Source organism: Antechinus flavipes, chromosome 4 (assembly GCF_016432865.1).
Source record: "Antechinus flavipes isolate AdamAnt ecotype Samford, QLD, Australia chromosome 4, AdamAnt_v2, whole genome shotgun sequence".
NCBI lineage: Eukaryota > Metazoa > Chordata > Mammalia > Dasyuromorphia > Dasyuridae > Antechinus > Antechinus flavipes.
Window position 1 is genome coordinate 114,331,795 of NC_067401.1, and position 24,914 is coordinate 114,356,708.

General features: G+C 36.3%; 1 protein-coding gene across 1 annotated transcript in view; it reads right to left on the reverse strand.

The window, feature by feature from the left end:
• AATF (apoptosis antagonizing transcription factor) overlaps positions 1 to 24,528 on the reverse strand; it is a 102,757-nt gene extending 78,229 nt beyond the window's left edge. Inside the window, exons 1-4 of the mRNA XM_051994078.1 lie at positions 24,312 to 24,528; positions 23,220 to 23,411; positions 17,053 to 17,451; positions 16,456 to 16,593 (exon numbers count right to left, since the gene is read on the reverse strand). Of these exons, the coding sequence (XP_051850038.1) occupies positions 16,456 to 16,593; positions 17,053 to 17,451; positions 23,220 to 23,411; positions 24,312 to 24,402 (820 nt within the window). The 5' untranslated portion in view covers positions 24,403 to 24,528. The remainder of the gene's footprint in view (positions 1 to 16,455; positions 16,594 to 17,052; positions 17,452 to 23,219; positions 23,412 to 24,311) is intronic.
• Positions 24,529 to 24,914: the final 386 nt, after the last annotated feature.

A 24,914-nucleotide genomic window follows, 5' to 3' on the forward strand; every position in this document is an offset into this window, starting at 1 on the left:
TCCAGAACAGCAGGGAAAGCAGTCAATGCAAAGGTCCTGTGATGGAAACAAGTTGGTTAATTTGAAAAGGTAAGAAATATTCAATCCAAGATATTTTAAAATCACATAAGATGACCTGGAGAAAAATTAATTTTAGTCTTCACAAAAATTATATGTAAAAAATGAGGACGAGAGGAGAGAAGTGGCTGGAGAAGGCAAAGAGAAAGGAGAAGAGATATATAAGACATGTTTGAAAGGGAACACTAACCAAAAAAATAAGAAAAAAAAGAAAAAGAAAATCCTCACCATTTAATACTACGGCCAGTAAGTATCATGATAAATAGGGTGTATTTGGGCTCTATAGAAGGACATCCCACTCAAGCTGTAATTTCTGACCTGGCATGAATTTACAAGAAAGGAAAAAGAACTGTGGAAATTCTTAGCTTTCCCTGAATACCTCTCTCAACACCCTGATAGAGTGTATCAATAAATCCTTAACAAGCCTTATAGGACAGAGCAATCTAACTGATCAATGGACTTCCCCAAATCCTCCACTGTTACCTACAACTGGGCAGTACCTACACCTTCATTTCTCCTGGCAGCACTATTTCCTTAAAGAGGAAATACATTTTTCCCCTTTAAGTGGACAAAGTAAATGTACCAAATATGAGGGTTGTGACATCCCAGTATACTTGAACTTTATAGCAAGGGGAGCTAATTAGGAAGGAAATTAAAAGGCATTTAAAGTAAGGCTCTCTCTCCTTTATAAAATAATAATTTTTTAAAAATCTTACTGTTTCATATTATAAGCCATAAACAAACAGGCTTTTAAGTAGTGAAATTCTCCTTAGGAAAACAAAGAAAATACCTTGAATTCCCACAGGTTACACATAATAAAAATTCAATTTTTCAGATGGACTAGAGAAATGATACTTACATCACATAGTTAAAAATAAGGACATTTATTCATTCAGTCACAAAAATGTTGGAATCAAATGAAGCCAAATTGAAATTTCCCATATATTAAATGCATACTGCATTCACCTCATAACTTATTATTTATGAAAGTTTAGGTGGGTATAGTGGCACACACCTATAATCCCTGTTACTGGAATAGTTAAAAGTAAATGGATTGTTTGAGCTCAGGATTATCTGAGCTGCAATAAGTCTAAAGTCTATAGTATATGGGTCTTGACATTGTTTGGAACCAGAGTGATGAGCTCTTGGGCTGCTTTAGGAGAGGCAAACCTGCCTAAGTCAGAAATATAGTCAAAATTTCTATGCCAGTCAGCAATGGATCAGGCCAGTGAGTAGCTGCTGTATTTATGGCAAAATAGAAAACTATTCTTAAAAAAAAAAAAAATCTATAGACTCTTAAAAAATCTGTTCTAAAGCATTCTTGCTATATCTATCCCCAAGCTGAACACCAGCAAGAAATCTGAACAACTAGAGAAGTACCTTTCCTTTTCATGGAACCCAAAATAAACCTGTAATCTTTTTGGTAATTTCAAACATGCCATGATATATAAGATCCAAGAACTTTTCCTGAGATCCTTAAAATCATTTTAATATGCTTGACATTTGCAAATACAAAGATCATTATAACTTATCAGCTACTCCTTAAAAATGCTCTTGCAAAGAATATTATTGTCATCATGCCATCTCTATTTAATGGATTAAACTGAGACTCTGAAAAATAAAATGAATCTTGTATATCAGGAAGAGTTCTATATAATACTTCATTCTGTTTTGCTCCAAGCTTACTATCCTGGGAAATAATCTGATTAAGTTTAAAGTAAAAATTAAGTTAAATTGAAAAAATATTAAAAATAATAAAACCTGCACTTTATATTTATGAAGGTACAAATGACAGGATATCCCTTCTTGGCATGTACTTTTAAAGAGCTTAATTGAAGTTTTATTTACACAGTATTTTTGGAAAGGTAAAATAGGATTCAGACCAATACAAAGATCTCAAAGATTGTATGATCATATGTAAAACATAAATGTAAAATCTGAACAGACTTTTTTTCCCCCCTAAGGAAAAGAAAACAATCCTTAAGAAGCACTCTGGGTTAAATGTGCAAACTATACAAGACACTTAAATCAACTTTGAATGCTAATCATTAGAAAGCCAATAAAACAAAGGAAACGCCAATCAAAAAAACAAACAAAAAAGTCCTAGTTCTATCCAGTTCTGATCACTGTACTCTAACAATAATACTAAGAAAATAAAGAAGAACCAGTTAATAAAGATGAAAAGTATGGCTCATGGAAAAAGACTAAAGGAGTTGAAATTGTTTAATTTGATTTTCTAATTTTTTTTAATAGCATAGCTTTTAACAGTCAGATTCATGTATGTATCTTGAGTTTATTGTGGTATGTGGTATAATATGGTGGTCTAAACCTAATTTCTTTCCTTTTTTCACTGCAATTTTTGTCAAATACAGGAGTCCTTCTCTAGGTAATTTAAGTTTTCAAGCTTATTTTTCACTGCATTAATTTCAACTTCCTTGTCTATTCCATTCAATCTATTTTTCAAACTTTTTTTTAAAGAAGTACCAAACATTTTTGTTGATTAGTACTTTATCCAAAGGACTATTCTCCCTCTATTTCCACTTTTTTTTCCGTCATTTTTTCCCTTGTTCCTTAAGATTTTTTGTTCTTTCAAATAAATTATTTTGTCTGGCTCTCTAAAAAAATTCTCCTTGGCAATTTGCTTAGTATACCATTGAAGCTGTAAATTAATTTTTGATAATTTTGTCACTAGTATATTAATACAACTCAGCTATGAGCACTAACTAAATCTCTCTAGGTAACATTACTACCCTTTACTTCTTAAAGAAGCATTTGGTAACTGTGCTGATACAAATATTGAGTGTGCCTTGGTGAGTACCGGGTACATTTTGTGTTTTGTGGTTATTTTAGTTGGGACTTCCCTTTAGAATTTTATTATTGCTATATAGAAATAAATTGATTTTTTAAACTTTATTTTGTATCTTGCTACTTCACTAAACCACTGTTTCATTTAGCTTCTTTGCTGATCCCTTAAGATTTTCTAGTAAACAGATATATCAACAACAATTAGGAATAGTTTTGTCTCTTTTTTGCCTCTTTCTATAAGAATTTCTTTCCTGATTTATTTTTATTCCTGACAATTCTTATCAATCACCAAAAAGGAAAAATAGCACTTCTACTTTAAGTCTACATTTATTTAGAAAACTTCTAGTATTTCTCCATTATATAGTGTTATATACTGTTAACTTTTTGCATAAATGCCTTTTAATTATATTTTTAAAGTACTTATAATACCTATGTAAATGAATGTAGTAATACTTCATTAAAGGCTTTCCCTCCTTCTACTGATATTATCAGGAAACTTTTGTAATAGTGGTTAGGGTAGAATTCCTTTTTTTAACTTTCTTTTTTGAAGCACATAAGATTTAATATTTTCCCCCAGTTCCAAATTCTTTCCCTCCTTCTACCACTCCCCCATCTCCAAAGAGAAAGCAAGAAAAATAAAGGCTATTACAAAATATATATATATATATATATATATATATATATATGGAGAGAGAGAGCACGCGCGCGAGCGAGAGTGTGTGAGCCATATAAAACAAATTTCAACATTAGCTATGTTCTTTCCCCCACATGTGCCCCCTAAAAAGAACAAAAAAGAAAACAAAACATTCTTCAAACTATACTGAAGCCCATCAGTTCTCTGATGGAGGTGGACATTATTTTTCATCATAAGTTCTTTGGAATTATGGTGGGTTATTGTGTTCTTTAATTATTAAGGCTTTCAAAGTTGATCTTTTTTACAATGCTGCAGTTATTGTATAAAATGTTCTTCTGGTTCTGCTCTCTTCACTTTGTATCAGTTCACAGAGGGTTAGGGAATGAATTTTTAACAAACAAAGAATAAAGGTGATTAAAAATGATAAAATAGATAATTTCAATTTCGTGAAAATGAAATGTTTTTGTACAAACAAAATTAAATAACCAGAATAAGAATAAAAGTGATCAAATGAAAAATATTTATATCAAATATTGTTAATAATTCTACCAATAATTTCCAATTATGACATTCAAAAATATATAGGCAACTAATAGAAATATAAAGCCATGCCTAAGACATAAGATAGACAAAAGATAGGAATAGTTCTGTAAAGAAATGCAATACTAACAACTATGTGAAAGAATGTTTAAATTCACCAAACAAATGAAAATCATAATTTTTTTTTTTGGCTGAGACAATTGGAGTTAAGTGACTTGCCCAGGGTCACACAGATAGGAAGTGTTAAGTGTCTGAGACCAGATTTAAACTTAGGTCCTCCTGATGTCAGGGCTGGTACTCTATCTACTGCACCATCTAGCTGCCCCAAAACAAATGAAAATCAAAACAACTCTTAGATTCACTTCATACCTCTCAAATTAGCAGAGATGACAAAAGATGGGAATGGTCAATGTTAGAGGAGCTAGGTAAGAGGGTCAATTATAGCTCTGTTGCTATGAATTGGTCTATTCTGGAAAACAATTTGGAATTACACTAAGAAAATGAATGGTATATCCATACCTTATGATCTCAAAATTCCACCATTAGGCCTATATTTCAAGGAAATCAATGACTAAAAAGACTTAAATACATAAAAAATTCACAGCAGAATTTTATAGTAGCAAAGAACTAGAAACAAAGTAAATACTTGTTAACTGGGGAATAGATAAATAAGTTATAGTATGTGAATATAAAAAAATGTTGCTATGCTATAAAAAATGACCAATACAAAGAACTAGAAGACCCAAACTGATGCAAAGTGAGATGATAAGCAGAACACAGAAAATAAAATATACAATGATTACAATGATGTATATGTATATGGAAACAGCAGCCAGCAGCCAAAAAATCGAAACTGAATGCTATAAAATTATGACTAAGCTTGGTCCTGAAGAAGAAATAGGAGACTTCTTTTTCTTCTTTACAGAGATTGGTCACTTGGGTGTGGAACACTGTATACAGCATGAGACTATTTCAATGTATTGGACAGCTGCTTCTGCTGAACTTTTTTGTTTAAACTACTTGTTATCTTTTATCATCTTTGAGAAAGAGAAAGGGAGATACCTTGGAAATATAAAAACAAAAGACAGAAATTATAAACTATAATGATCAAGTTTGGCTCCAAATAAGAAAGCCCTTTTATTCTCCCTTCTTTGAAGAAGTGTGAAACACTATAAAAATTATGGACTTTTCTGAGGTTTTATTTGATTTTGCTGAATTTTTTTTCCACCTTTTTTCTTAGTCTAAGAAAACCTCTAAGTGGTGGTTCTCGAGATTGAAGAGAAATTCCATTGGGAAATGTAGGTGATATGAAATCCAAAAGTATCTATGTATTTAAAGAACTATAGTTTATTTAAGAGAAAATTAATATAGAGTAATAATTTCACGTATTTTTAGTAACAGAATAGTTTTCATGAATGTAAACCAAGTTGTCCATATCAACAAAAACTCAAAAAAGGAAAGAAATGAAAATGAAAATGGGAAATGTCAGTCAGATATATTGAACAGGGAGACAGAAGATTGGAATGAATTACTCAAAGAAAGTCATAAATCCTTTATTCCTAAAGATGTGAAAAAAACAAAAACAAAAACAAAACATCATCATCAACAACAACAAAATAAAAACCTATTTCTAATGATTAAAGCATTTGAATATTTTCAGATGATCACTCAAGGTCATTTCTGATTTATTGAGAACATAAATGTTTCAAAGAAATAGTATTAAAATCTACTATGTGAAACTGCACCTAAATCTCTGCCCTTTTATCTCTCCCCATTCTTACATTCTTTCATCATCATTCTTCAAAGAATCTCAACTAAAAAATTATAATTTAATTTAGTCACTACTTTTTGAGCACTTATTATATAAACATTGTGGCATGGAGAGAAACAGCCTCCAAACAAGAAGACCTAGGTTTCACAAGTGCCAACTCTCAACTGTGACTGTGGGCAAGTCACAGAACCTCTCCACTTATCTAGACAACTCTCAAAGGCTTTTAAGTTGTGGAGAAGGTGCCAATCCCAATGAGCAATTTCTACATACAGAGTTCCATATGCCAATGAAATCACAAGTCCAGTCTCTATCACTTTATTGTAAGCCAATTACAAAGAAAAGAGATTTAACAGTTCTTATACTTATCTTGCCTATCTACAGTGTTTTCTGAGTGGGCTTTTCTGATTAATTCTCCTTAATTCCCTGAGGATACCAGAAATGTTATCTACATCCTTATTTGAAGGAGTATGGCATATATAAAATGTAGGTCACAACTTAAAAGTTATTGAACAGCTTCTCTAACTAGTACAAATGAAGGAAGGGAGAGGTGTAGTCAGATTTCTTGTTTTGTATCCATATAAATTGCCAACATGACCCCCAAAGACAGCATCTGGTAAATCTGAGTCCATATTCCAAAGAGAGCACTCCAATGCTCTATCTAGATCATAAAATAATCCCCAAGGAAGTTAAGCTAAGGTCAAGTGCAGTTCAAGTACAACAAACACACCTTTGGAAGACTGGACCACACACACACACACACACACACACACACACACACACACACACACACACTAATTATACAATAAATGTTTCCTGTCATGCAGGTTTCCTCTTAAAACTCAATAGCAACACAATACCAAACATATGCTTTCTTTTACCTTCCTCTCCCAAAATTCAGAATCGCTACCATTCTGGTTTTAAAATAGAAATTATGTATGAACCAATTTAAACCAGGTCCCACACAATCTTTGTAAGGATCAGGAAAAAAATACTTTTCTTCCATGTCCTACCAAAAATACTTTATAGCCAATTAAAAATTTTTAGGTTGAGCTCTACAGATAAAACACATACTTAGAGGCTACACTTTATAGACTGATACAGTTTTTCTGCCAAGTACTAGGCATTATCAAATGTCTCCAAGTCCTGCTTTCCATGAGCAGCCGATTTCAAGCTTTGATACATTGTAGATGATTCTTCCACATATCAGATGGAAGCTACCACCAGCCCATCAGATAGATTTTTCAGACAGAAATACTAGTTCAATCCAAACAAACAAGCTAGAGTGATATTCCTCAAAAATAATCACTTAAATAGTGAATGACATATGTAAATGTCATGGATCTAATAAATGTCACTTATTGCTAGTAAACAGGTACCTTTTGGCTCTTAGATCATAGGAGAATAAACTCAGAGAGATTGGTGGGGCCATGATGTAACAAAGTTGTCTTTCATATGTTATTAACATTAATACTAAGAGAAAAATCTTTGGAAATTCAGTAATGAGAACAATAATGTGACTTGCATATCTGGCTAAGTTGGAAGAAACAATACAAGTTAAAAACATACCACTTCTATGAACCTTTCTCCAGAGATTCCCCTCTCCCTTTCCCCTTAAACAAATAATTCATCTTCTACAGTTCCATTGTGATTCTCTCACTTGGATCATTTTGTTCCTTTTTTGAAACTGTAAATCCCTGAGGAGTTTCAATGAGTTGGGAAAGAATTGTTATTCACCAAGAAAAAAAAGGCAGGATTAACAGCCATGGCCCCTCCAACTGGGAAACTTGCATCTTGTACTTTTACCATGTAAATAATGCACAGATCCTGCGGGAACATGCCAAACACCAGGATTCTTAATTAATGGAGCTCTTTAATGTGCAAATCAGGAACAAATTGCAAGTTCTGACTTGCATTGATTATGAAAACATTAATTGAATGAGCAAGACCCTAAGAAATGGCAGAATCTCAGGTTGTGGAAAAAGCAGGAAGATAATGGTCTTAGAATACAAAGCTCTTTTCCAATCAGACTTCTGACCAATATCTACAAGGAGAACCTAAACTTGAGTGTTTGTTAATGTAAGTGTAGTCAGAATTCAACACACACACACCCTGCAACACACACACCACAATGTAAACACTGATTTTTAAAAGCATCAATCTACTTCCTCAAATCCTAAAGCTTCTCCACTAAGTAAAGAAATGTTCCCAACTTCAAAGCTCAGAAAGTCCTGTCTTCAAGTGCTTTATGAAAAAAAAAAAAAATGCTCATGTGCAAATCCATTTCACATATGCATGTGTGCAACTATACACACACACATATACAAACAAAGGTACAAACAAAGCAATGCTGTCTCTTTAAAAAGAAATTCATCCTATATAAATTATAGCCATAAACTTTTCCTGCAGTGCAGCCTAATTAATTCTTGTTCTATACACAAAGGGAAATGCTGGGTGACAAATGGGTGTGAAGCCAGAAAGCTGCCAGGTCTGCAAAACATTTTCTACTTCAATTTATAAGCAATTTTGCAGTAAATCATCAACCAGAACCTGGAATCACAGGAATCTCTGAGTGTCCAAACCACATTATATCACTTATCAAAAAGAGAGGGAAAAGGAGTTTAAAGACATCTCATTTTTCAGTACTAACCCACATCAAAATCCGGAAGCTGTGTGTAATCTATTATTCTCTTCTGGGGAAGGTTTTAGAGCTAAAGAGATATTTTTTTGAGCAGAAATGCCACTGTGGGTTAATATAGCCCATTCCTCTATTCCTAGACATACTGTATCATTTGTCCATTACTGCAAGAGAGAGATCTCCAAGAGTTATCCAGGAATCTACCCTCCCTAAAATGTTTCTGTTAAAGAAAAGAGTACAGAAGTGAGAGGAACATTGTGGGAAAACTAGTGGGGAGGGGGGGTACACTAAGGAAATAAAGTAAATTAAGAAGGAAATGGGACTTGGTACAAAATGCGAAGAAAAAAAGTCTGCTAGAAGAATTTCAGATACATAAAGTATTAATTCATTTCCTCGTTAAAGCATGAGCTCTTTACGAAAAGGGATTGTTTCATTCATTATATTTGTTCCCCTAGGCTCTAGCATAGTGCCTGGCACATAGTAAGCACTTAATAAATACTTGTGGATTGGTTCCTACAAGATGCCTCAAAAATAAAAAGAAACTAATCACCATATGAAAGAAACTAAGTTTATCGAATCTATAGGGAGAAACACTATCCTGGCCAACCAAGTATAGTACTGAATACCACAAGGATGGCCTTTTCCATATAGCTAAAGCTTTCCAACAGTTAACAAAGAGCTAATTCACTAGGAAGCATGTGACAAATGGCAACCCCTCCTTTTCCCTCACTAAAAAACTAAGTATAAGGAAGCAGCTAGGGAATACCATGGAGCCAATTCAAATCTAACCCCAAACACTTAGTATCTGGTATCACCCTGGGCAAGTCACTTCACCACTGCCTGAGTTTTCTCAGGATATATAGTGATATATAATGATAGCACCTACACTTCCAGGGTAGTTATGAGGATCATCAGATGAGATCCTATTTGTAAAGTACTTTATAAAACTTAAGATTACACAGCCATTAATTACTATTACCTACCTACCAGAGTTTAGCTAACTTCTTAGAAAATTGCTATCAGGCTTTATGGCAATTGTGTTAGATCAGGAATTGATTTGTCTTTTGGCTTCCTTTGATATTCACCTTTTTAAAATGCCTTTATAAATATGATTCTGAGAAGGATTCCAAAAGCTTCACCAAACAGGGCAAAAAGGGTTCAAAACACACAAAGTTTGTATGATGGTAACATAATTTTAGATGGTTTTAGATAGTAACAGGCTTTCTTTTCATAGGACTTGGAGTTCATCAATAGAGCCAAACTTCTTGGACAAAGGTCAATGTCCTGCAGTTTGTCATTCAGTCATGTCCCAGTGGACCAACTTCCCGTGAGGTTTTCTTAGCAAAGATACCAGAGTAGTTTGCCACTTCCTTTTCTAGTTTTAATGCAAGCAGGGTTCAATGACTTTTCCAGGATAATGTGGCTAGTAAAGGTCATATCTGAACTCTGGTCTTACATCAGGTCCAGTGCTTTATCCACTGAGCCACCCAGCCATAATTATCTGATGGCAGATACCTTCACCATCCACAGCCTGTACCTTGATAGTGTTATTAAGGACAAGAAATGAACACCACTGTTAAGCTGCTAAGTTCTCTAACCCTAACCCTAAATTAAAGTCATTCTTTCCAATACATAGCCCACTATCCATTCCTTAGGGTTAGGAACTGGGGGAAGAAAAGACATATACTTTCCCAAAATAAGGCGCAGGTGAATTAAAATTAGGTGCTAAGAAAAGATTAAAGGAATAAAAGTTGTTTTTTTCAGACTGGCAAATTGACACAATATTGGCATGAATGGACTGGAAGATGAGATACCTTTCCTTGAATGAAATGGAGGAACAAGGAAAGAAGAGTACATAAAAAAAAAATTGTTATTAACAGTGAAATTTATTTTCAAATTCTTTTGCAACTAAAAAAATTCCACTTCTCCTATATTTATGTTACATTATACTCTGTGTTCTTGGATATATTTTGCTTATGGGAAATATCAAAATGTCAACCATTGTTTCTATTAAAGGTCTTTAATGATATTGCATTTTAGACCTGTAATGAAACATGGTGCTCACTGCAGTTTGTAATGCATATCATTAAATACGCTAATAACATGCATTTCACTAAAAGGTCATCTTATTATGGCTAGAGTTTGACTTTTTTTAATCACTTCGTTTAAAGCTGTAGAGCTAATTTTGAAAAAAGACAAGAGAGATGTACCTGTTACAGAAATGTCATCTCTCTTCCAAGTCTCCTATTCTTTTAGGTCACATATGCTAGGGCTTCCTCCAGTAACTTTTCTTCTTTTCCCCAAAGAAAATAATCCATTCATTTGTAACTCTGTGCTATCCATAAATAAATATGAAATTCTTTCGTCAATGCAGATTTGTGATAGACTTGTACATCTATGTAGATAAAGGATGTTATATATAGAGAGAGAAAATAAAGACAGGACTCTTTCCCAAATTAAAATTTATTCATTTTTTCTCTATCAATCTAGTTACTAAAGCGAGGCTTATCAGAAGGTTTCCTTCAAATTGTTTTAGAAGGGTTTGGCCCATGACTATGACTTCAAAATCATAGCCTAAACTATACAAAGCAGCTTCAGGTTGAGACAGAGATAACTAGCCATTCTCTGACTTAGTATCTCAGAGACCTGCTTACAACACAGAAAGACTAAGTGACATCTAAGGTTAACCCAGCAGTAGATATCAGAGAGAAAACTTGAATCTGTGCCATCTCAATTATATCCATTCATTATGCAAAGGTGTGTTTCTTAGTAATTATAATGACCAACAAATCTTTCTTTTTACTAGCTTTCTGGATATATGAAAGAGCAAACATACTAAGAATATTAAGAAAAGAATAAACTGAAAGGAGCATAGTGACAGAGTGGAGGGAAACAAGTTCTTCTTCTAACAAGATGTTAGGCAAGCCATTTAACTTCTCTGGGCCTCAATTTCCTCACTTATAAAATGATAGTGTTATACTAGATGATCTCAGAAAAAAAAATCTATTTAAATATTTTTGGCTATATCTATTCTCAACCTGGTGCAATCCATGGTAATATCTATTTAAACAAAGAAGTCTACTCCTAAACTAAATAATGTGCTGTTGGCTCACAATGGGCACTCAATAAATGCTTGCTAAATCAAACTGGTCCAATAAAATTCATTCTAATATTAAATCCAATCCTAATGCTAAAATGAAGATACACTTAATGAGTACATAAAAATAATTCATCAAAAAAAGGTAAAGCCATCAAAAAATTCTACCTGCAAATAAAACTATTAAATTATGAAATTTCATAGCATCAAATTTAAAACAATTTAAAATGAAATAACAGCTTCACAGAGTGTTATACATGAAACAAAACTGAGGTTCATAGAGGTTTCATTATTAGGCTAAGATTGCAGCTAGAAAATGGTAAAACTTAAAAAGTGAATCCAGGTCTCCGCATTCCAAATTCAATAACTCAAACTTCATGCTTGTTTATTTAGCCAGTCAACAAACATGTAAAATAGAATTTACAAAGCATTTTTAGATTTGCAAAGTGCTTTAAAAATATGGTGTCACTGGTGCATACTCTTTAACTCAGCAGTGTTTCTATTGGACCTATATCCCAAAGAGATCTTAAAGGAAGGAAAGGGACCCACATGTGCAAAGAATGTTTGTGGCAGCCCTTTTTGTAGTGGCAAGAAACTGGAAACTGAGTCGATGTCCATCAGTTGGAGAATGGATGAATAAATTATGGTATATGAATGTTACAGAAGATTATTGTTCTGTAAGAAATGATCAGCAGAATGATTTTAGAAAGACCTGGAGAGACTTACACCCAGAGAGAGAACTGTAGGAACTGAATGTGGATCACAACATAACATTCTCACTCTTTTTGTTGTTCATTTGCATTTTGTTTTCTTACTCATTTACTTTCTTTTTTGATCTGATTTTTTTTTTGTGTGTGTGTGTGTGTGTGTAGCAAGAGAATTGTATAAACATGTTTATACATACTGGATTTAACATATTTTAACATGTTTAACATATACTGGATTGCATGACATCTAAGGGAAGGAGGGGGGGAATGAGGGGAAAATCTGAAATGCAAGGCTAAGCAAGGGCCAATGTTAAATTATCCATGCATATGTTTTGAAAATAAAAAGCTTTATTTAAAAATATATACATGGTATCACTCTTCACAATAACCTTAAACTGTGAAAGTAAAAAAAAAAAAAAAAAAAAGCTTAAAAACAGATTGAATATGTAAAGATGAATTTCAGGGAGAAGCTGAGGATGACTCTTCATTTATGAGACTGAGTGAGGAGAATGGTGGTGTCCTCAAAAGCATCAGAAAAGTTGGGAAGAGTGCAAAGTATAAGATGAAAAAAAAAACATGAGCTCTATTTTGGACATGTTGAGTTTGAGACATTGGTGTTGAGTTCATTACTCAAAAATGGTAGGAAAATGCCAATTTTCTTTGTCAAACATCTGATTGTCTAAGTTACATCTCACAAAATCTGTTGAACAGATATACCAATTGATGCTGCAAATTTTTATATGCTTGGTATACCAGAGAGAAAATGATACATGTTAGTTTGCATTGACCATTTCCCTAGAGGATAAAAACATAGTAATATTTTTTAAATGCTCTACCTCTATAAAGTTTGAAGACCCATTGAGGGTAACTTTTCCCCCATAAAAACCAACATATTTAAACTACATAAACTAATGAAAAATATGAATTTAAAAATGGGAGAGTCTCTGAAAGCATAAAAAGTAGCACACATTCCCAAACCAGTATCTTTATATTTGATTCCATAACCATAAATGACATCCAATAGGGAAAAGGAAAATTCAGGAAAAGTGAACTGTAGTAAAACTTTAATTATCTAGTATCAAGAAGTCTACAAAGATGATAAACCCAGGAAAAATGTTGATTACACAGCACCACTAAGAAAAGCAAGCATAAAATAATATGCACTTGTAGTTACAAAGCACAATCTCATTTTAATGGTCAAGCAGAAATATTTTAAAGTTTACAAGATGATGTACCCCAACGGAGGGGCACGATAAGTAAAATGTCACACTCATGACACAAAACTCATGCAAAAGGAAGAAATAATTAAATGAAGCCAACATGGAAGTCTGAATATTACTAAAAAGTCCAAATTCTGATAATGAGAGTTAAGATAATGATTTTAAACAGGATAAAAAAGCAACCTAGAAGTAAGTCATTTCTGCCTTTGAGTCAATAATTTTTCAGAAAGGATACCCCAATAGTCAGTCCAATAGCTACACATTTCATAGTTACTCTTTTAAGATGCTTAAGTTGATATAAGGGACTTTTCCAACAAAATAAGGTTCAAGGTTTGTATTAGGGTCAGAACAAATTGAACACAGTATATTTCTTATTATTACACATATATAATGACTAATTTTGGACATCTGGAAGAGGACTAAATTATGTTCAATAGAAAGTAACTTTCCCTGAGAGTAAATACTTTTCATTTTTGCTTAATTCAGTGTCTAACACATTGTATACACTATTTGTTGAACTATATACTTCCTTTGTTGAGCTCTATACATTTCCTAAGGCAGCAAAGTGTATAATAAATACAATAGAAAATATCGGTATTGTAAGAGTTGAAATACTTGTTAAATATATAAAGATTAACCCTCAACTATCCAGAAAATCCAGCTCTCTGGAACTTTTCACCCTTTTCCACTGACAGATAAGTAAAATGCTGTTTTTCAAAGACCTATGATAAAGTATCATCATAACAAAAATGATCTAAAGGCTCTTCCAGCTCTAATATTAGATGATTTTAGTATTAGATTATAGAATTACAGAATCACAGCAGGAAAAGATATTAGAAGCAATCTAGTCCAATTGGAGACTGCAATAGAAAAGAGCAAAGAAACACAAGTAAAATGAGTTAACAGCATTCTAAAATAGTCAAGATGAAATAGTAGATGAAATATAATTCACCCACACTATAAGACACTGGTCAGGTCATTATCCAAATACTCATTTTAAAACAGCTATGAAAAAATTGAAATGCAAACAGGGAAAATAAAAATTGGACACATTATGAAATATTAAAAGTTATTTAATCTAAAACGCCCCATTGTTACCTGGATCAAGTCATCTCTAGCATTTTTGTGTGTGAAAATTTTATTAAATATTCCAACTGTATATTCTTTCAGGCTCTTTTCCAAAAACATACCAAGAATCAAGTACAAGACAGAATGAAAAATTCCAGAAAGACTCCCAATTTTCAAAACACTTGAAAACCACTAGTAAAATGATTAGCAGAAAGAGTGAGGGTAAAGTAATTACTACCTTCTTGCTATCTGAGGAGCTACTAGAAGGATGACACTAACCCAGTTTTCTATTTTCACACAGGAAATAGATTTCAATTACAGTAACAGATACAACGGAGAGATTAGTCTCTAGGAAGTAATTCCTGATTAAACTAAGTATTTTCCAAAAAAGTTAACAGAATCTCTTTCCTTCAAAATCTTTAGAAATGATGCTGTAAAAGCTTTTGATTCAATGCCTTAAATTATTAACTTGTGTTAGTCAATTGCTGGCTCAAGAATATGAAAGGAGAACAAAAGCATGTTCTACAAATAAGGCCCTTCGCAAGCTTCCCTGAGATCAAGATGACCCCGTATATATCTAAGCCTTAAACTTAGATGGTTGACTGTCTTGCCTTAAGAGAGGAGGAAAAGAAGCAGTTTACTTGAAAAGTGAGACAAAATAATATAATTCTTTATAAAGTTGGAAAACCTAGTGATTGGGGCTGTCCCCTTCTAACTACTAGTCTGTAGAGAAAGATAAACATTTCTTTGGGGAGCTGTAGCCCCTAACTAAGACAGCAAGTAATAAAATTATGCTTGCTGAGAAAATCACATTATCTCTGATAGCTTTGAAATCTGAGAATAACAAATAGACATTTGCCTTTAGTGAGTCAAATGTAAGTCTGCCTTACAGTAGGTAATCAACTGGGTTACATGACCTCCTGAGGTCCTTTTTCAGGTATAAGACTCCAGAATTCTACCAAAATTTCCCTCCCTTTCAAGCACTCTATAGTATGGCTATACTGTATATACATATACTGATATTTCATCTTTAAGTACTTCCCAACTGGCTTTCTCCCAGGCTTTGAATGTTCTTCCTCCCTTCTAATCCCCAATTCTCAGAGTTTCTGACTTTAAGACTCAGCTTGACCAAGCTTCTATGGGGAGCCTAGTCTGGTACCCCCAGCTTATACTATCCCTAACCAGGTTACTTTTTAAACCTACTCTGTATGTAGCAAGCATAGTGTGGGGCTGGAGAAAAAACAGAAATCTCAGGAGAAAGAACACACACAGGACCTGAGTGTGAATCCTCCTAGCACTACTGCTTCCTACCTATGTCTTAAGCACAGTTTCCTCTCGTCTTGGACTAGATAACTTCTGAAGAGACTTGACTTGTTATTGCCACCAGTAGATCATGAGCTCCTCAAGGTTAGGGACAGGTTCATTTTTGTCTTTGTATCCCAACGAATAAGTACAGTGCAGAAACATGCAGCAAGTGCTTTTAACAATGTTTGTCACTGACCAAAATAAACAGGCACTATGTTCACCAGAGGATTTGGTACTCCCCAAGCAATATTCGCAATTCACCTACTACTCCTACTTTAAGCTCTCTGTACTAGAATACTACCATGTACTGGAAATACGCATAGTACAATTCTATCTCAGCCAGTCTTCCAGGACTGGAAATCTATGCACTTTTATACCTTCCCTAAAAACGACACACCTAGAAGAGAAAAGAACATTTTGAGAAATGTCATCTTATGATGTGCTTTGATCTTTAAACTGAGGTAAGCACTCTTACTAAACAAGGTAAGCAAGCCACCTATTAAGTTAACCTTATTCTTTTAAACATATATTATAGAACTCTTGTTACTCTTCCCCTTTTTCTGGGTGCAAAAGATTTGCTCATTCCATAAGTATTTCAGTACATAAGAGTCCTTACTGTTTTTCAGGGCACTGGCAAACTCTGACCTGCCCTTGTCCTTGAAAATAGGAAAAACGTCAGGTTGGGGAAGTTGGTTGGTTGTCAGCAGAGCTTTCTGCAGCTTGATTCTTCCTTCCAAAAGCTGGTCCCACAGTGCTGAGAATCAGGAAAACAGAAAGCCATCATTTACTTATGATACCTTTTCCTAAGAGTAATAATCCCAGGCCCTTTAGCTGCATAATCCCATTATAGTAATTTGCCAAGTTAGTGTTTTCCCAAATTAGGAGACAAATAGCATTCTGGAAACTAATGTTCATTACATAGGAGTGACAACTCATTCATCTGTGATTTTAAAACCCGAGAGGAAAAGAAAAAGATTTTCTTCAAGTCTGAAGCTGAAATCTAGTTGCCTCAGGTATTAGGGCATAGCCAACTGCGCTACTCAATATGGAGATGACTGACTTAACATAAAGGAAAGGGGCCCTAGGCCTCCAGATAAGTGGGGCATGTCACAGAGTAATTGGAAGGGCACAGGAGGGAGAAAGCAAACAAAAGAAAGTAGATCAAATGTGGAGATTTAGAGAAATTGGCAATCAGCAAAACCCAGGCACCAACCTATTTGGTTCTTCACAGCTCTGCCTTTCTCCACTTCCTCTGACACTTTGCCTCCTGAGAAGGTCTTCACTGCCTCATCATTATCTTTGTCTTTGGGCACAGCTTCCTGGATTTCCTCTCCATCTTCTTCCTCATCAGTTTCCTCTTCTATGCCGTTTTCTTCTTCTTCCTCCTCCTCCTCCTCCTCCTCCTCTTCATCACTGCCAACATCATCCATTCCCTCAGAAAATTTTTCAAAGTCACTGATGCTCTGGAAACTAAAGCCTGATGAATGAGCATTCCTCTTCTCTCTCTGGCCTTGGTCTTCCAAACTGCTCCCCTCATCATCACTGGATTCCTGCTCCTCATCAGACTCCACCAGCCCTGTGCTCCCTGACTCTTCATCAGATGCTTCTCTGTCTAGTAAGGAGAAAGGAAAAAAGGAAGATAAAGTGACTATTACATGAAGAAATATATTAACTCCCATCTCACAAACTTATTCAAAGTTGTGGCTTAAAGCTAATATTTTCCTTCATTCACCTTCAAAGGAACAGGTGGGTAGAGATGGAACACTTAAATATAAGATTCAAACTGCCATTAAAGCTTAGACACCAATCTGGATTTGTATTTCAGGAATGGCTTTTCTCCCTCCCTCTGTCAGAACAAGAGTAGATAATTATTACATGTGACATAGTCAGGATATAAATATAACTCCTCTTTATTAGGAACTTTGGGCATAACTATATATTCTTTGAGTATTTATTGTGTATCCACTAAGTAAAAAGTACCACAGGAGATACAAAGATTAATAAAACAGAGTCCCTGTCCTTGAGGAACCTACACCAATCTAATTAAAGGGAAAAGGCAAAGTATACAAAAGACAAAAAGCAAAGCACCAGGCTACCTGTTAGGAGATACAAGAAACTAAATATGCCAACCAAGTCAAATGACTCTGAACCCAAGAGTCCTGGTGATAGCAGTGTCCTCTAATCATCTGACTCTAGCCCAATTACACCTATAATTAAGGAGGGGGAATCCCCTTAGGAGGAGGAAGGGCTCACCTTCTTCATCACCTCCTCTCTGAAGTCACACAGGGGAACAGCAGCATCTTCAGACACAGCTCCTGCTACCAGTCTACCCCTCACACAGCCATCCCATGGGAAGATGACTCCTACAGAAAAGGAGCCAGCTATCATCACCAGCTGCTATCCACAGAGCAGGCAAACCTGCCTTACTGAAGCTTCAGGGCATCCTGAGGGAAACAGAAGAGGCAGCATGGGCAAGGCAAACCATCATCACCACCGTTCCTGGATGACCATTTCTCCTCAGACTTAAATGGAGAAAGTCCAGGGCCTAGGCCCAAGAGCCTTGGGAATCATAATGCTTCCAGCCTAATGCCCTTAACCATCATCCTGATGGTTGGTGGAGAGGTAAAGAGGAGTTATATTTATATCCTGACTATGTCACATGTAATAATTATCTACTCTTGTTCTGACAACTGCAGGTATTATGGCAATAGCTACTAAAGATCCAGGAAGTTCTTGCCACCAAAACCACTAGCTCTGAATGATTCAACATCAGAAAGAAACAAAATTTTAGCACTGGAAACAATATAAAAGAAGAATAAGAAACTCCTAGGAAATGACATAAAATAGCAGCATGAAATCATTTCTCTGACTCAAAAATGAAACCTTCCTTTTGTGTCACCTTCCCCATCTGAAGGGGAGCTCCTCAAGAATAAGGTCTGTCTGGCTTTTCTATCTACATCTTCAGTACTTAGCACAGTACTCTGAATATAGTAAGCTTGATCTACTTTTTAATCACTCATTCATGAAAGAAATACAATGCACCAGATGCACTCAGTGGAAAAAAGTCAACATTAAGTTAAAAGACCAGGAGATCATTATATAGGGCAACAACAAGACTATATGATCAATTCTGATGGATGTGCTCTCTTCAACAAAGAGATGATTCAAACCAGTTCCAACTGTTCAGTGATGAAGAGAGCCATCTACATCCAGAGAAGACTATGGAAAATGAGCGTGGACAACAACATAGCATTTTCACTCTTTGTTATTGTTTGCTTGCATTTTGTTTTCCTTCTCAGGTTTTTTTTTCTTTCTAGATTAGATTTTTCTTGTGCAGCAAGATAACTGTATAAATATGCATAAATACATTGGATTTAATATATATTTTAACATATTTAACATGTATTAGACTACCTGCCATCTAGGGAAGGGGGTAGAGAGAAGGAGGCGAAAAATTGGAACAGAAGGTTTTGCAAGGTATTTATTGTGTATCCATGCATATGTTTTGTAAATATAAAGCTATAATAAAATAAATAAATAAATTTAGAAAAAACACAATAGCAGTATTAAGTTAAAGGAATAGCGAGGAAGACTTCCTAGAACACAAAGCATATCTGCTAAGCCTTCCCCTTCAGGTAAGACTACAACAGAATGCTGCTGGGGGAGCAAAGCAACTCTTCGTCTTCATTATCCTTCTCCTCTATCTACTATGGGGTTGTCCATTTAGAATGGGAAAAATATGGGAAAAAAGAAAGTAAAAAAGAGAAAGCTACTCCAGGGAAAGCCAAAAGGTAGTCTTTGGGTAGAAAACAAATATGTAGAGGGAAAGAGAAAAAGAAAGTTAGCCTGTATGGATGCACTGGGGTCAGCACTGAATGCAAATCTAGCTAAAGAAACTTGGACTTAATTAAGAATACAGTAAGAAACCATTAAGGCTCTCAACTGAGAATGACATAATCAGAGCTAGACTTTACCAACTTGGCTTGCAAGATGGACTGAAGGGGAGAAAGACTAAAGACTGATATAATAGTCCTGATGAGATGAAAGCATTCACTTATTCATCCAGTCATTTAACAAATTATTTAACAAATACTTTTAGTGCCCACTAGTGCAAGGTACTATATCAAGTCCAAGGGGAGAAAGAAAAATAATGGTGTCATAAGCCTCCAAAATTAAAATATAATTTATCTAAGTCTTCTTTCAGGATCCCCTTTGCAGAGGGAAACCCTGGCATTTCAAAAACCAAACCTCAATAAAAAGCAAAGAGAAATGGATTACGGATTCAAGATATCTAGCAATTGCCAAAATTTTGTATTAGATATAAAAAAGTAAAATTTTAATGAAAGAGAAAATGAAACTCTTCTTTCTCTGAATGAAAGTGACCTTCCTTTACCTATTCTTGAAAAAGCACTGTTTTTCTTTAAACTCCCAAATATGAAATCTCCCTGACCCTGGTGTCAGTCTTCTCTTAATACTATTCAGGGATTGGCTAGCTGATAATTCTTTTTATATCTCTAACAGTTAGCACAGTGCCTGTGTACAGAGTAAGTGTTTAATAAATGTTGACTGATTAATTGAAGCAATCCAGAAATTAATTCCTTCCCATACCTAACTATAAAATCCTCTCAAAAGTCAGACAGTGTCTCTGTAAGAAATGACCAGCAGGATGAATACAGAGAGGCTTGAGAGACTTACATGAACTGATATTAAGTGAAATGAGCAGAACCAGGAGATCATTATATACTTCAACAACGATACTGTATGAGGATATATTCTGATGGAAGTGGATCTCTTCAACAAAGAGAAGATCTAACTCAGTTTCAATTGATCAATGATGGACAGAAGCAGCTACACCCAAAGAAAGAACACTGGGAAATGAATGTAAACCGTTTGCATTTTTGTTTTTCTTCCCGGGTTATTTCTACCTTCTGTATCTAGGATATACTGTGGCATATTTAACATGTTTAGGACTGCTTGCCATCTGGGGGAGGGGGTAGAAGGAGGGAGGGGAAAAATCGAAAGAGAAGTGAGTGCAAGGAATAATGTTGTAAAAAATTACCCAGGCATGGGTTCTATCAATAAAAAAGTTATTTAAAAAAAAAAAAAGTCAGACAATGTCACACCAGGTCTTTATTCCAAGTCTTTCTAGAACAGTATGAGTTTGAGTCTTAATGGCATAGCTTTTGAGAATCTCCACATCACAATGAGATAGCAAAGGAAAACTTTAGGGAATGAATAGTGGTGAGGGTCTCTGCATCTGGAGAAGAAATGCTTCTACTAATAAAATTTCTCTTTCAAACTTCCTGATTTCTGTTGAAGGCTATGCCATCTTCTAGGTTCCCCAATTGGAAAATTTGCATTATCCCCTACTCCTTGCTCTCTCTCACCTCATCCAATCGAGTGTCAAATTCAACATTACTGGCATCCAACCCATTCTCTCTCCTCACAAGGACCACCTTAATCCAGGTTCTTAGCTCCTAGATTATCGCAAAAGCTTCTTTCAAGTTGTTTTCCTCGCCTCAAGTCTCTCCCCCATGAGATTCATCCTTCAAACCTATGGTATCAAACTCAAAAAGCTGCACAGTGATACAGAAAACCACCCATTAACATCACCTATGTTGTAGAATTTTTATCGCTTTTATTAAACATTTCCCACTTATAATTTAATCAAGTTTCTTGGAAGCATTTGACATCTCTGCTTTCCACTGCTGCCAGTGAAGTACTGCTTAGTTACTCCCCTAGAGCTCATTCAAATCCAGATAGTTTTTAAAGCCCTCTTTAACCTGGGTCCCCACCTATCTTTCTATATTTCTGGTGGATGACTCAATGTGATTCAGTCAAGCTGGCCTCTTTACTGTTCCTTTCAAATCATATTCTCCCCTTGATGACTTTGCGCAGGTGGTACCCCATGCTTAGAGCTTCTGCCTCACAGCTTCCCTCTTCCTTCAAGATGCAGCTCAGGCACCATCTTCTGCCTGGTGAACTTTTTTGATCTACCTAACAGCTTTCTTGTATTTATTAATATTTTTTCTATATATACTTATTCAATGTTTAATTACATGTGTCTTTGCTATTTTCATTAGAACAGAAGTTTTTTGAGCACAGGGAATGTTTCGCTCACCAATGTGTACTACTAATGTCCAGCACAATGTCTGGCAGATAGCAGGCAATTAAAAACTACTTGATTAACTAGTAGGTCCAACAAACTGCCAGAGTCTATAGGAAATTGGATGGTTGGGTTTTACTGCTTAAAGTGAAAAACTGCACAGAAACACTAAGTGCATAGTTAGAGTCCCAATTATGTAATCAATTTGAATAAGCTCTAAGCCAGGACTACCAGACTACTTCAGGTGGTCCTTAGTTCACTTTCAGTGCACTGGGACACATTATGCAAATAAAAAACACACAGGAAATCAGTAGTTCCTTTTGAGAATGGAATAGGACATACACAGAGAGCACTCTTCTAGGAGTCAAAAAGTTAAGAGTTTTTAGTCTAGGCTCTGCCACTAACATGCTGCGTGACCCAAGGTAAGTGAGTACCTTTTGACAGGCATTTTATAGAAAATGAAAGCATTGAACTAGATAATTGCTAAGGTTCCTTTCGGCTCTAAAATTCTGTGAGTCTGTAACAAGGCAGATATTTTTAAAGCCCTACTAATTCTTTTGTCACACAGATCAGGAAGCCATCTTTCCTCATCTCTTTATATGCCTTATTACTGATCCTTAGATCAAATTAGAGCTGAAGAATAAGAGATAAAATAAAGAAAAAAATCCAGATATCATAATCCCTAATATTGTATAATTTCTTTGTCAGTAATTATGAGTCTACAATGGAACATTTCAACATTCTGTCAATTCACAATACTTCCCTTCACATATTATGACATAACCAAACTTAATTAATATTTCCACAGCACATACAATTATTTTCCTGACTCTGAGCACTTATTCACTGTTCCTTCCTCCTAGGATGCCCTGCTCCCATTTCTATCCAAAGAAATATTAATGATCAGTCTTGGCAAAGTTCAAGTCAAGCTCAAATGCCACTGCCCTCCCCTCAGGCAAAATTGGTCTCGCCTTCCTTTGAACTCTCACAAGTATTTTGTTGATAACCCTCTTAAACAATTATCACATTCTACTTGGTATCACACTTGTTTGCCTACATATCTCAATTCCCTTGCAAGACTGCAATTTACTTGATGGCAGGGTCCATATACCTCATGTGTATTTCTACCTTGCCTTGGTGACTTATATTTATGGTGGCCACTATATGTCTTTTTTTGGATTGGCAATACTCCAGGACTAATCCCTGATCCCCAAAGAAACAGAAGATAGGAAGAGAAAAAGTAAGACATACATCCATATATATGTCTATCTCACCGGACACTTCTAATTGAGGTTGCTCCCACAGATCTTCTTTCAAAGCCTTTCGAGAAGTGATTTTGCCTGAATATCGTTTGTCCGTATCTGAGAGAGAGGCAAAGGCCCTTTTCCTAATACTTCCCACACGAGGGAGGTCACTGTCTTCATCTTCACCCTCATCAAATCTGTCAATAACTCGGGCAGCTGTAGCTGAAAGGCAAAAAAAAAAAAGGAGGGGAATCATTAAAAAGTCCATCATCGATAGGACAGTTATAAGGCTTCCATATATGTCCTCTCACTCCCATTCCACCAACTCCAAGATGTCACTATTAATACCTGACTACTCCAAAGTGGAGCCAAATCACACCTCAGATTCCAATAAAATGCATGCCCCAATTTATTTTTTTAGGACCCACCTGTATTTAACCAAATAAGCTGTAAACAACAAAACAAGTTCTTCACATACATGCTATAGCAAATTTGTTATATCATAAGTTTACAGACTTAGTTACTGAAAAGTTTCTTAAAGATCATTTGGCCTAATTGTCTCACTTTACGTGGGAAATCGTGACTCGGAAAACCTAACTGACCTGGTCTCTCAGGCAGTGAGAGAGAGGAAGGATTGCACTCCCCAGCTTGTGCTCTATCTCATTTGCATGTTCTCTCTCTCATTAGAACCGGAACCTAAGTTCCTTTAGGATAGGAACTATCTTTGCCTTGGGTCTTCAGCATCTAGAATATGGCCCGGCACACAGCAGGAGCTTAATAAATGCTTGCAGGCTGCCTGACGTGAGTGATTAAATTCTGGGGATATAAATAAGGGTAAATGACAGGGTTTGCTCTCCAGTCCCTCACTCTCCGCCGCAGAGCGGGACTTCGAACCCACTCCCTATGACTCCACCTTACTCCGCTGGCTGCCTCAAAATGCCCAGACCCACCGATGAACTTCCTGCGCAGACCCCGAGGCAGCGCCGCGGAGGGATACCGCGGCTCACAAGCTATCGCCGCTCACAGCAGCCCCCGCCCCCCCTTCAGGCACGCGGCGCGGGGGACCGGAGAGTGCGCCTCTTCCGCACGTGGTCCCCGGCCTTGCCCGGCCTCCGCACTCACCCTCCTCGGGGTCCGCCTCCGGGTCCGCCTCTATCGGCCGCGGGTCCAACAGCTGCTCCAGCTGCCGCGCCAGGGGCTGCGGGGCTGCCATGATTTCAGGCTGCCCTAGCCCTGCAGGTCCGCCGCGTTCCGCCGCCGCCCCAACTCACGCTCCCGGATCGTGGCTCCAACACCGCCAACTTCCGGGAGGCGCTCGCTTTGGGGGCGGAGCAGACGGGCAGGGGCGGGGCCATCTGTGGCATCACAGCCGAAGGAAAGAGGGTCGGGCAGAAAAGACGAGAAGGGAACTTCAATGTGTGCGCTTGCGTGCGCGAATACGTGCGTGCGTGCGTGCGCAGGGTAGGCTGGGCGTTGGGGGCGTGGGCGCTGTTAGGCGCGCGCGTGCTCTCAGTACCTTGGGAAGAGGTTGTTCTCCTAGTCTGTCCGTTCCCGGGGTTCTGAACGGTCGGTTGCGCGGGGTTAAGGGTGACCCTGAATGATAAATAGGGGCAGGCGAGCGTCAGAAAAGAGAAAGGAGGAGAAGCTGGGCTGCTGGAGCAGGGTGGCCTGGTGGAGGGCCGGAGGCTCTCCTGAACGGGGCGCGTTTTCCAGGCTCAGTGTGTG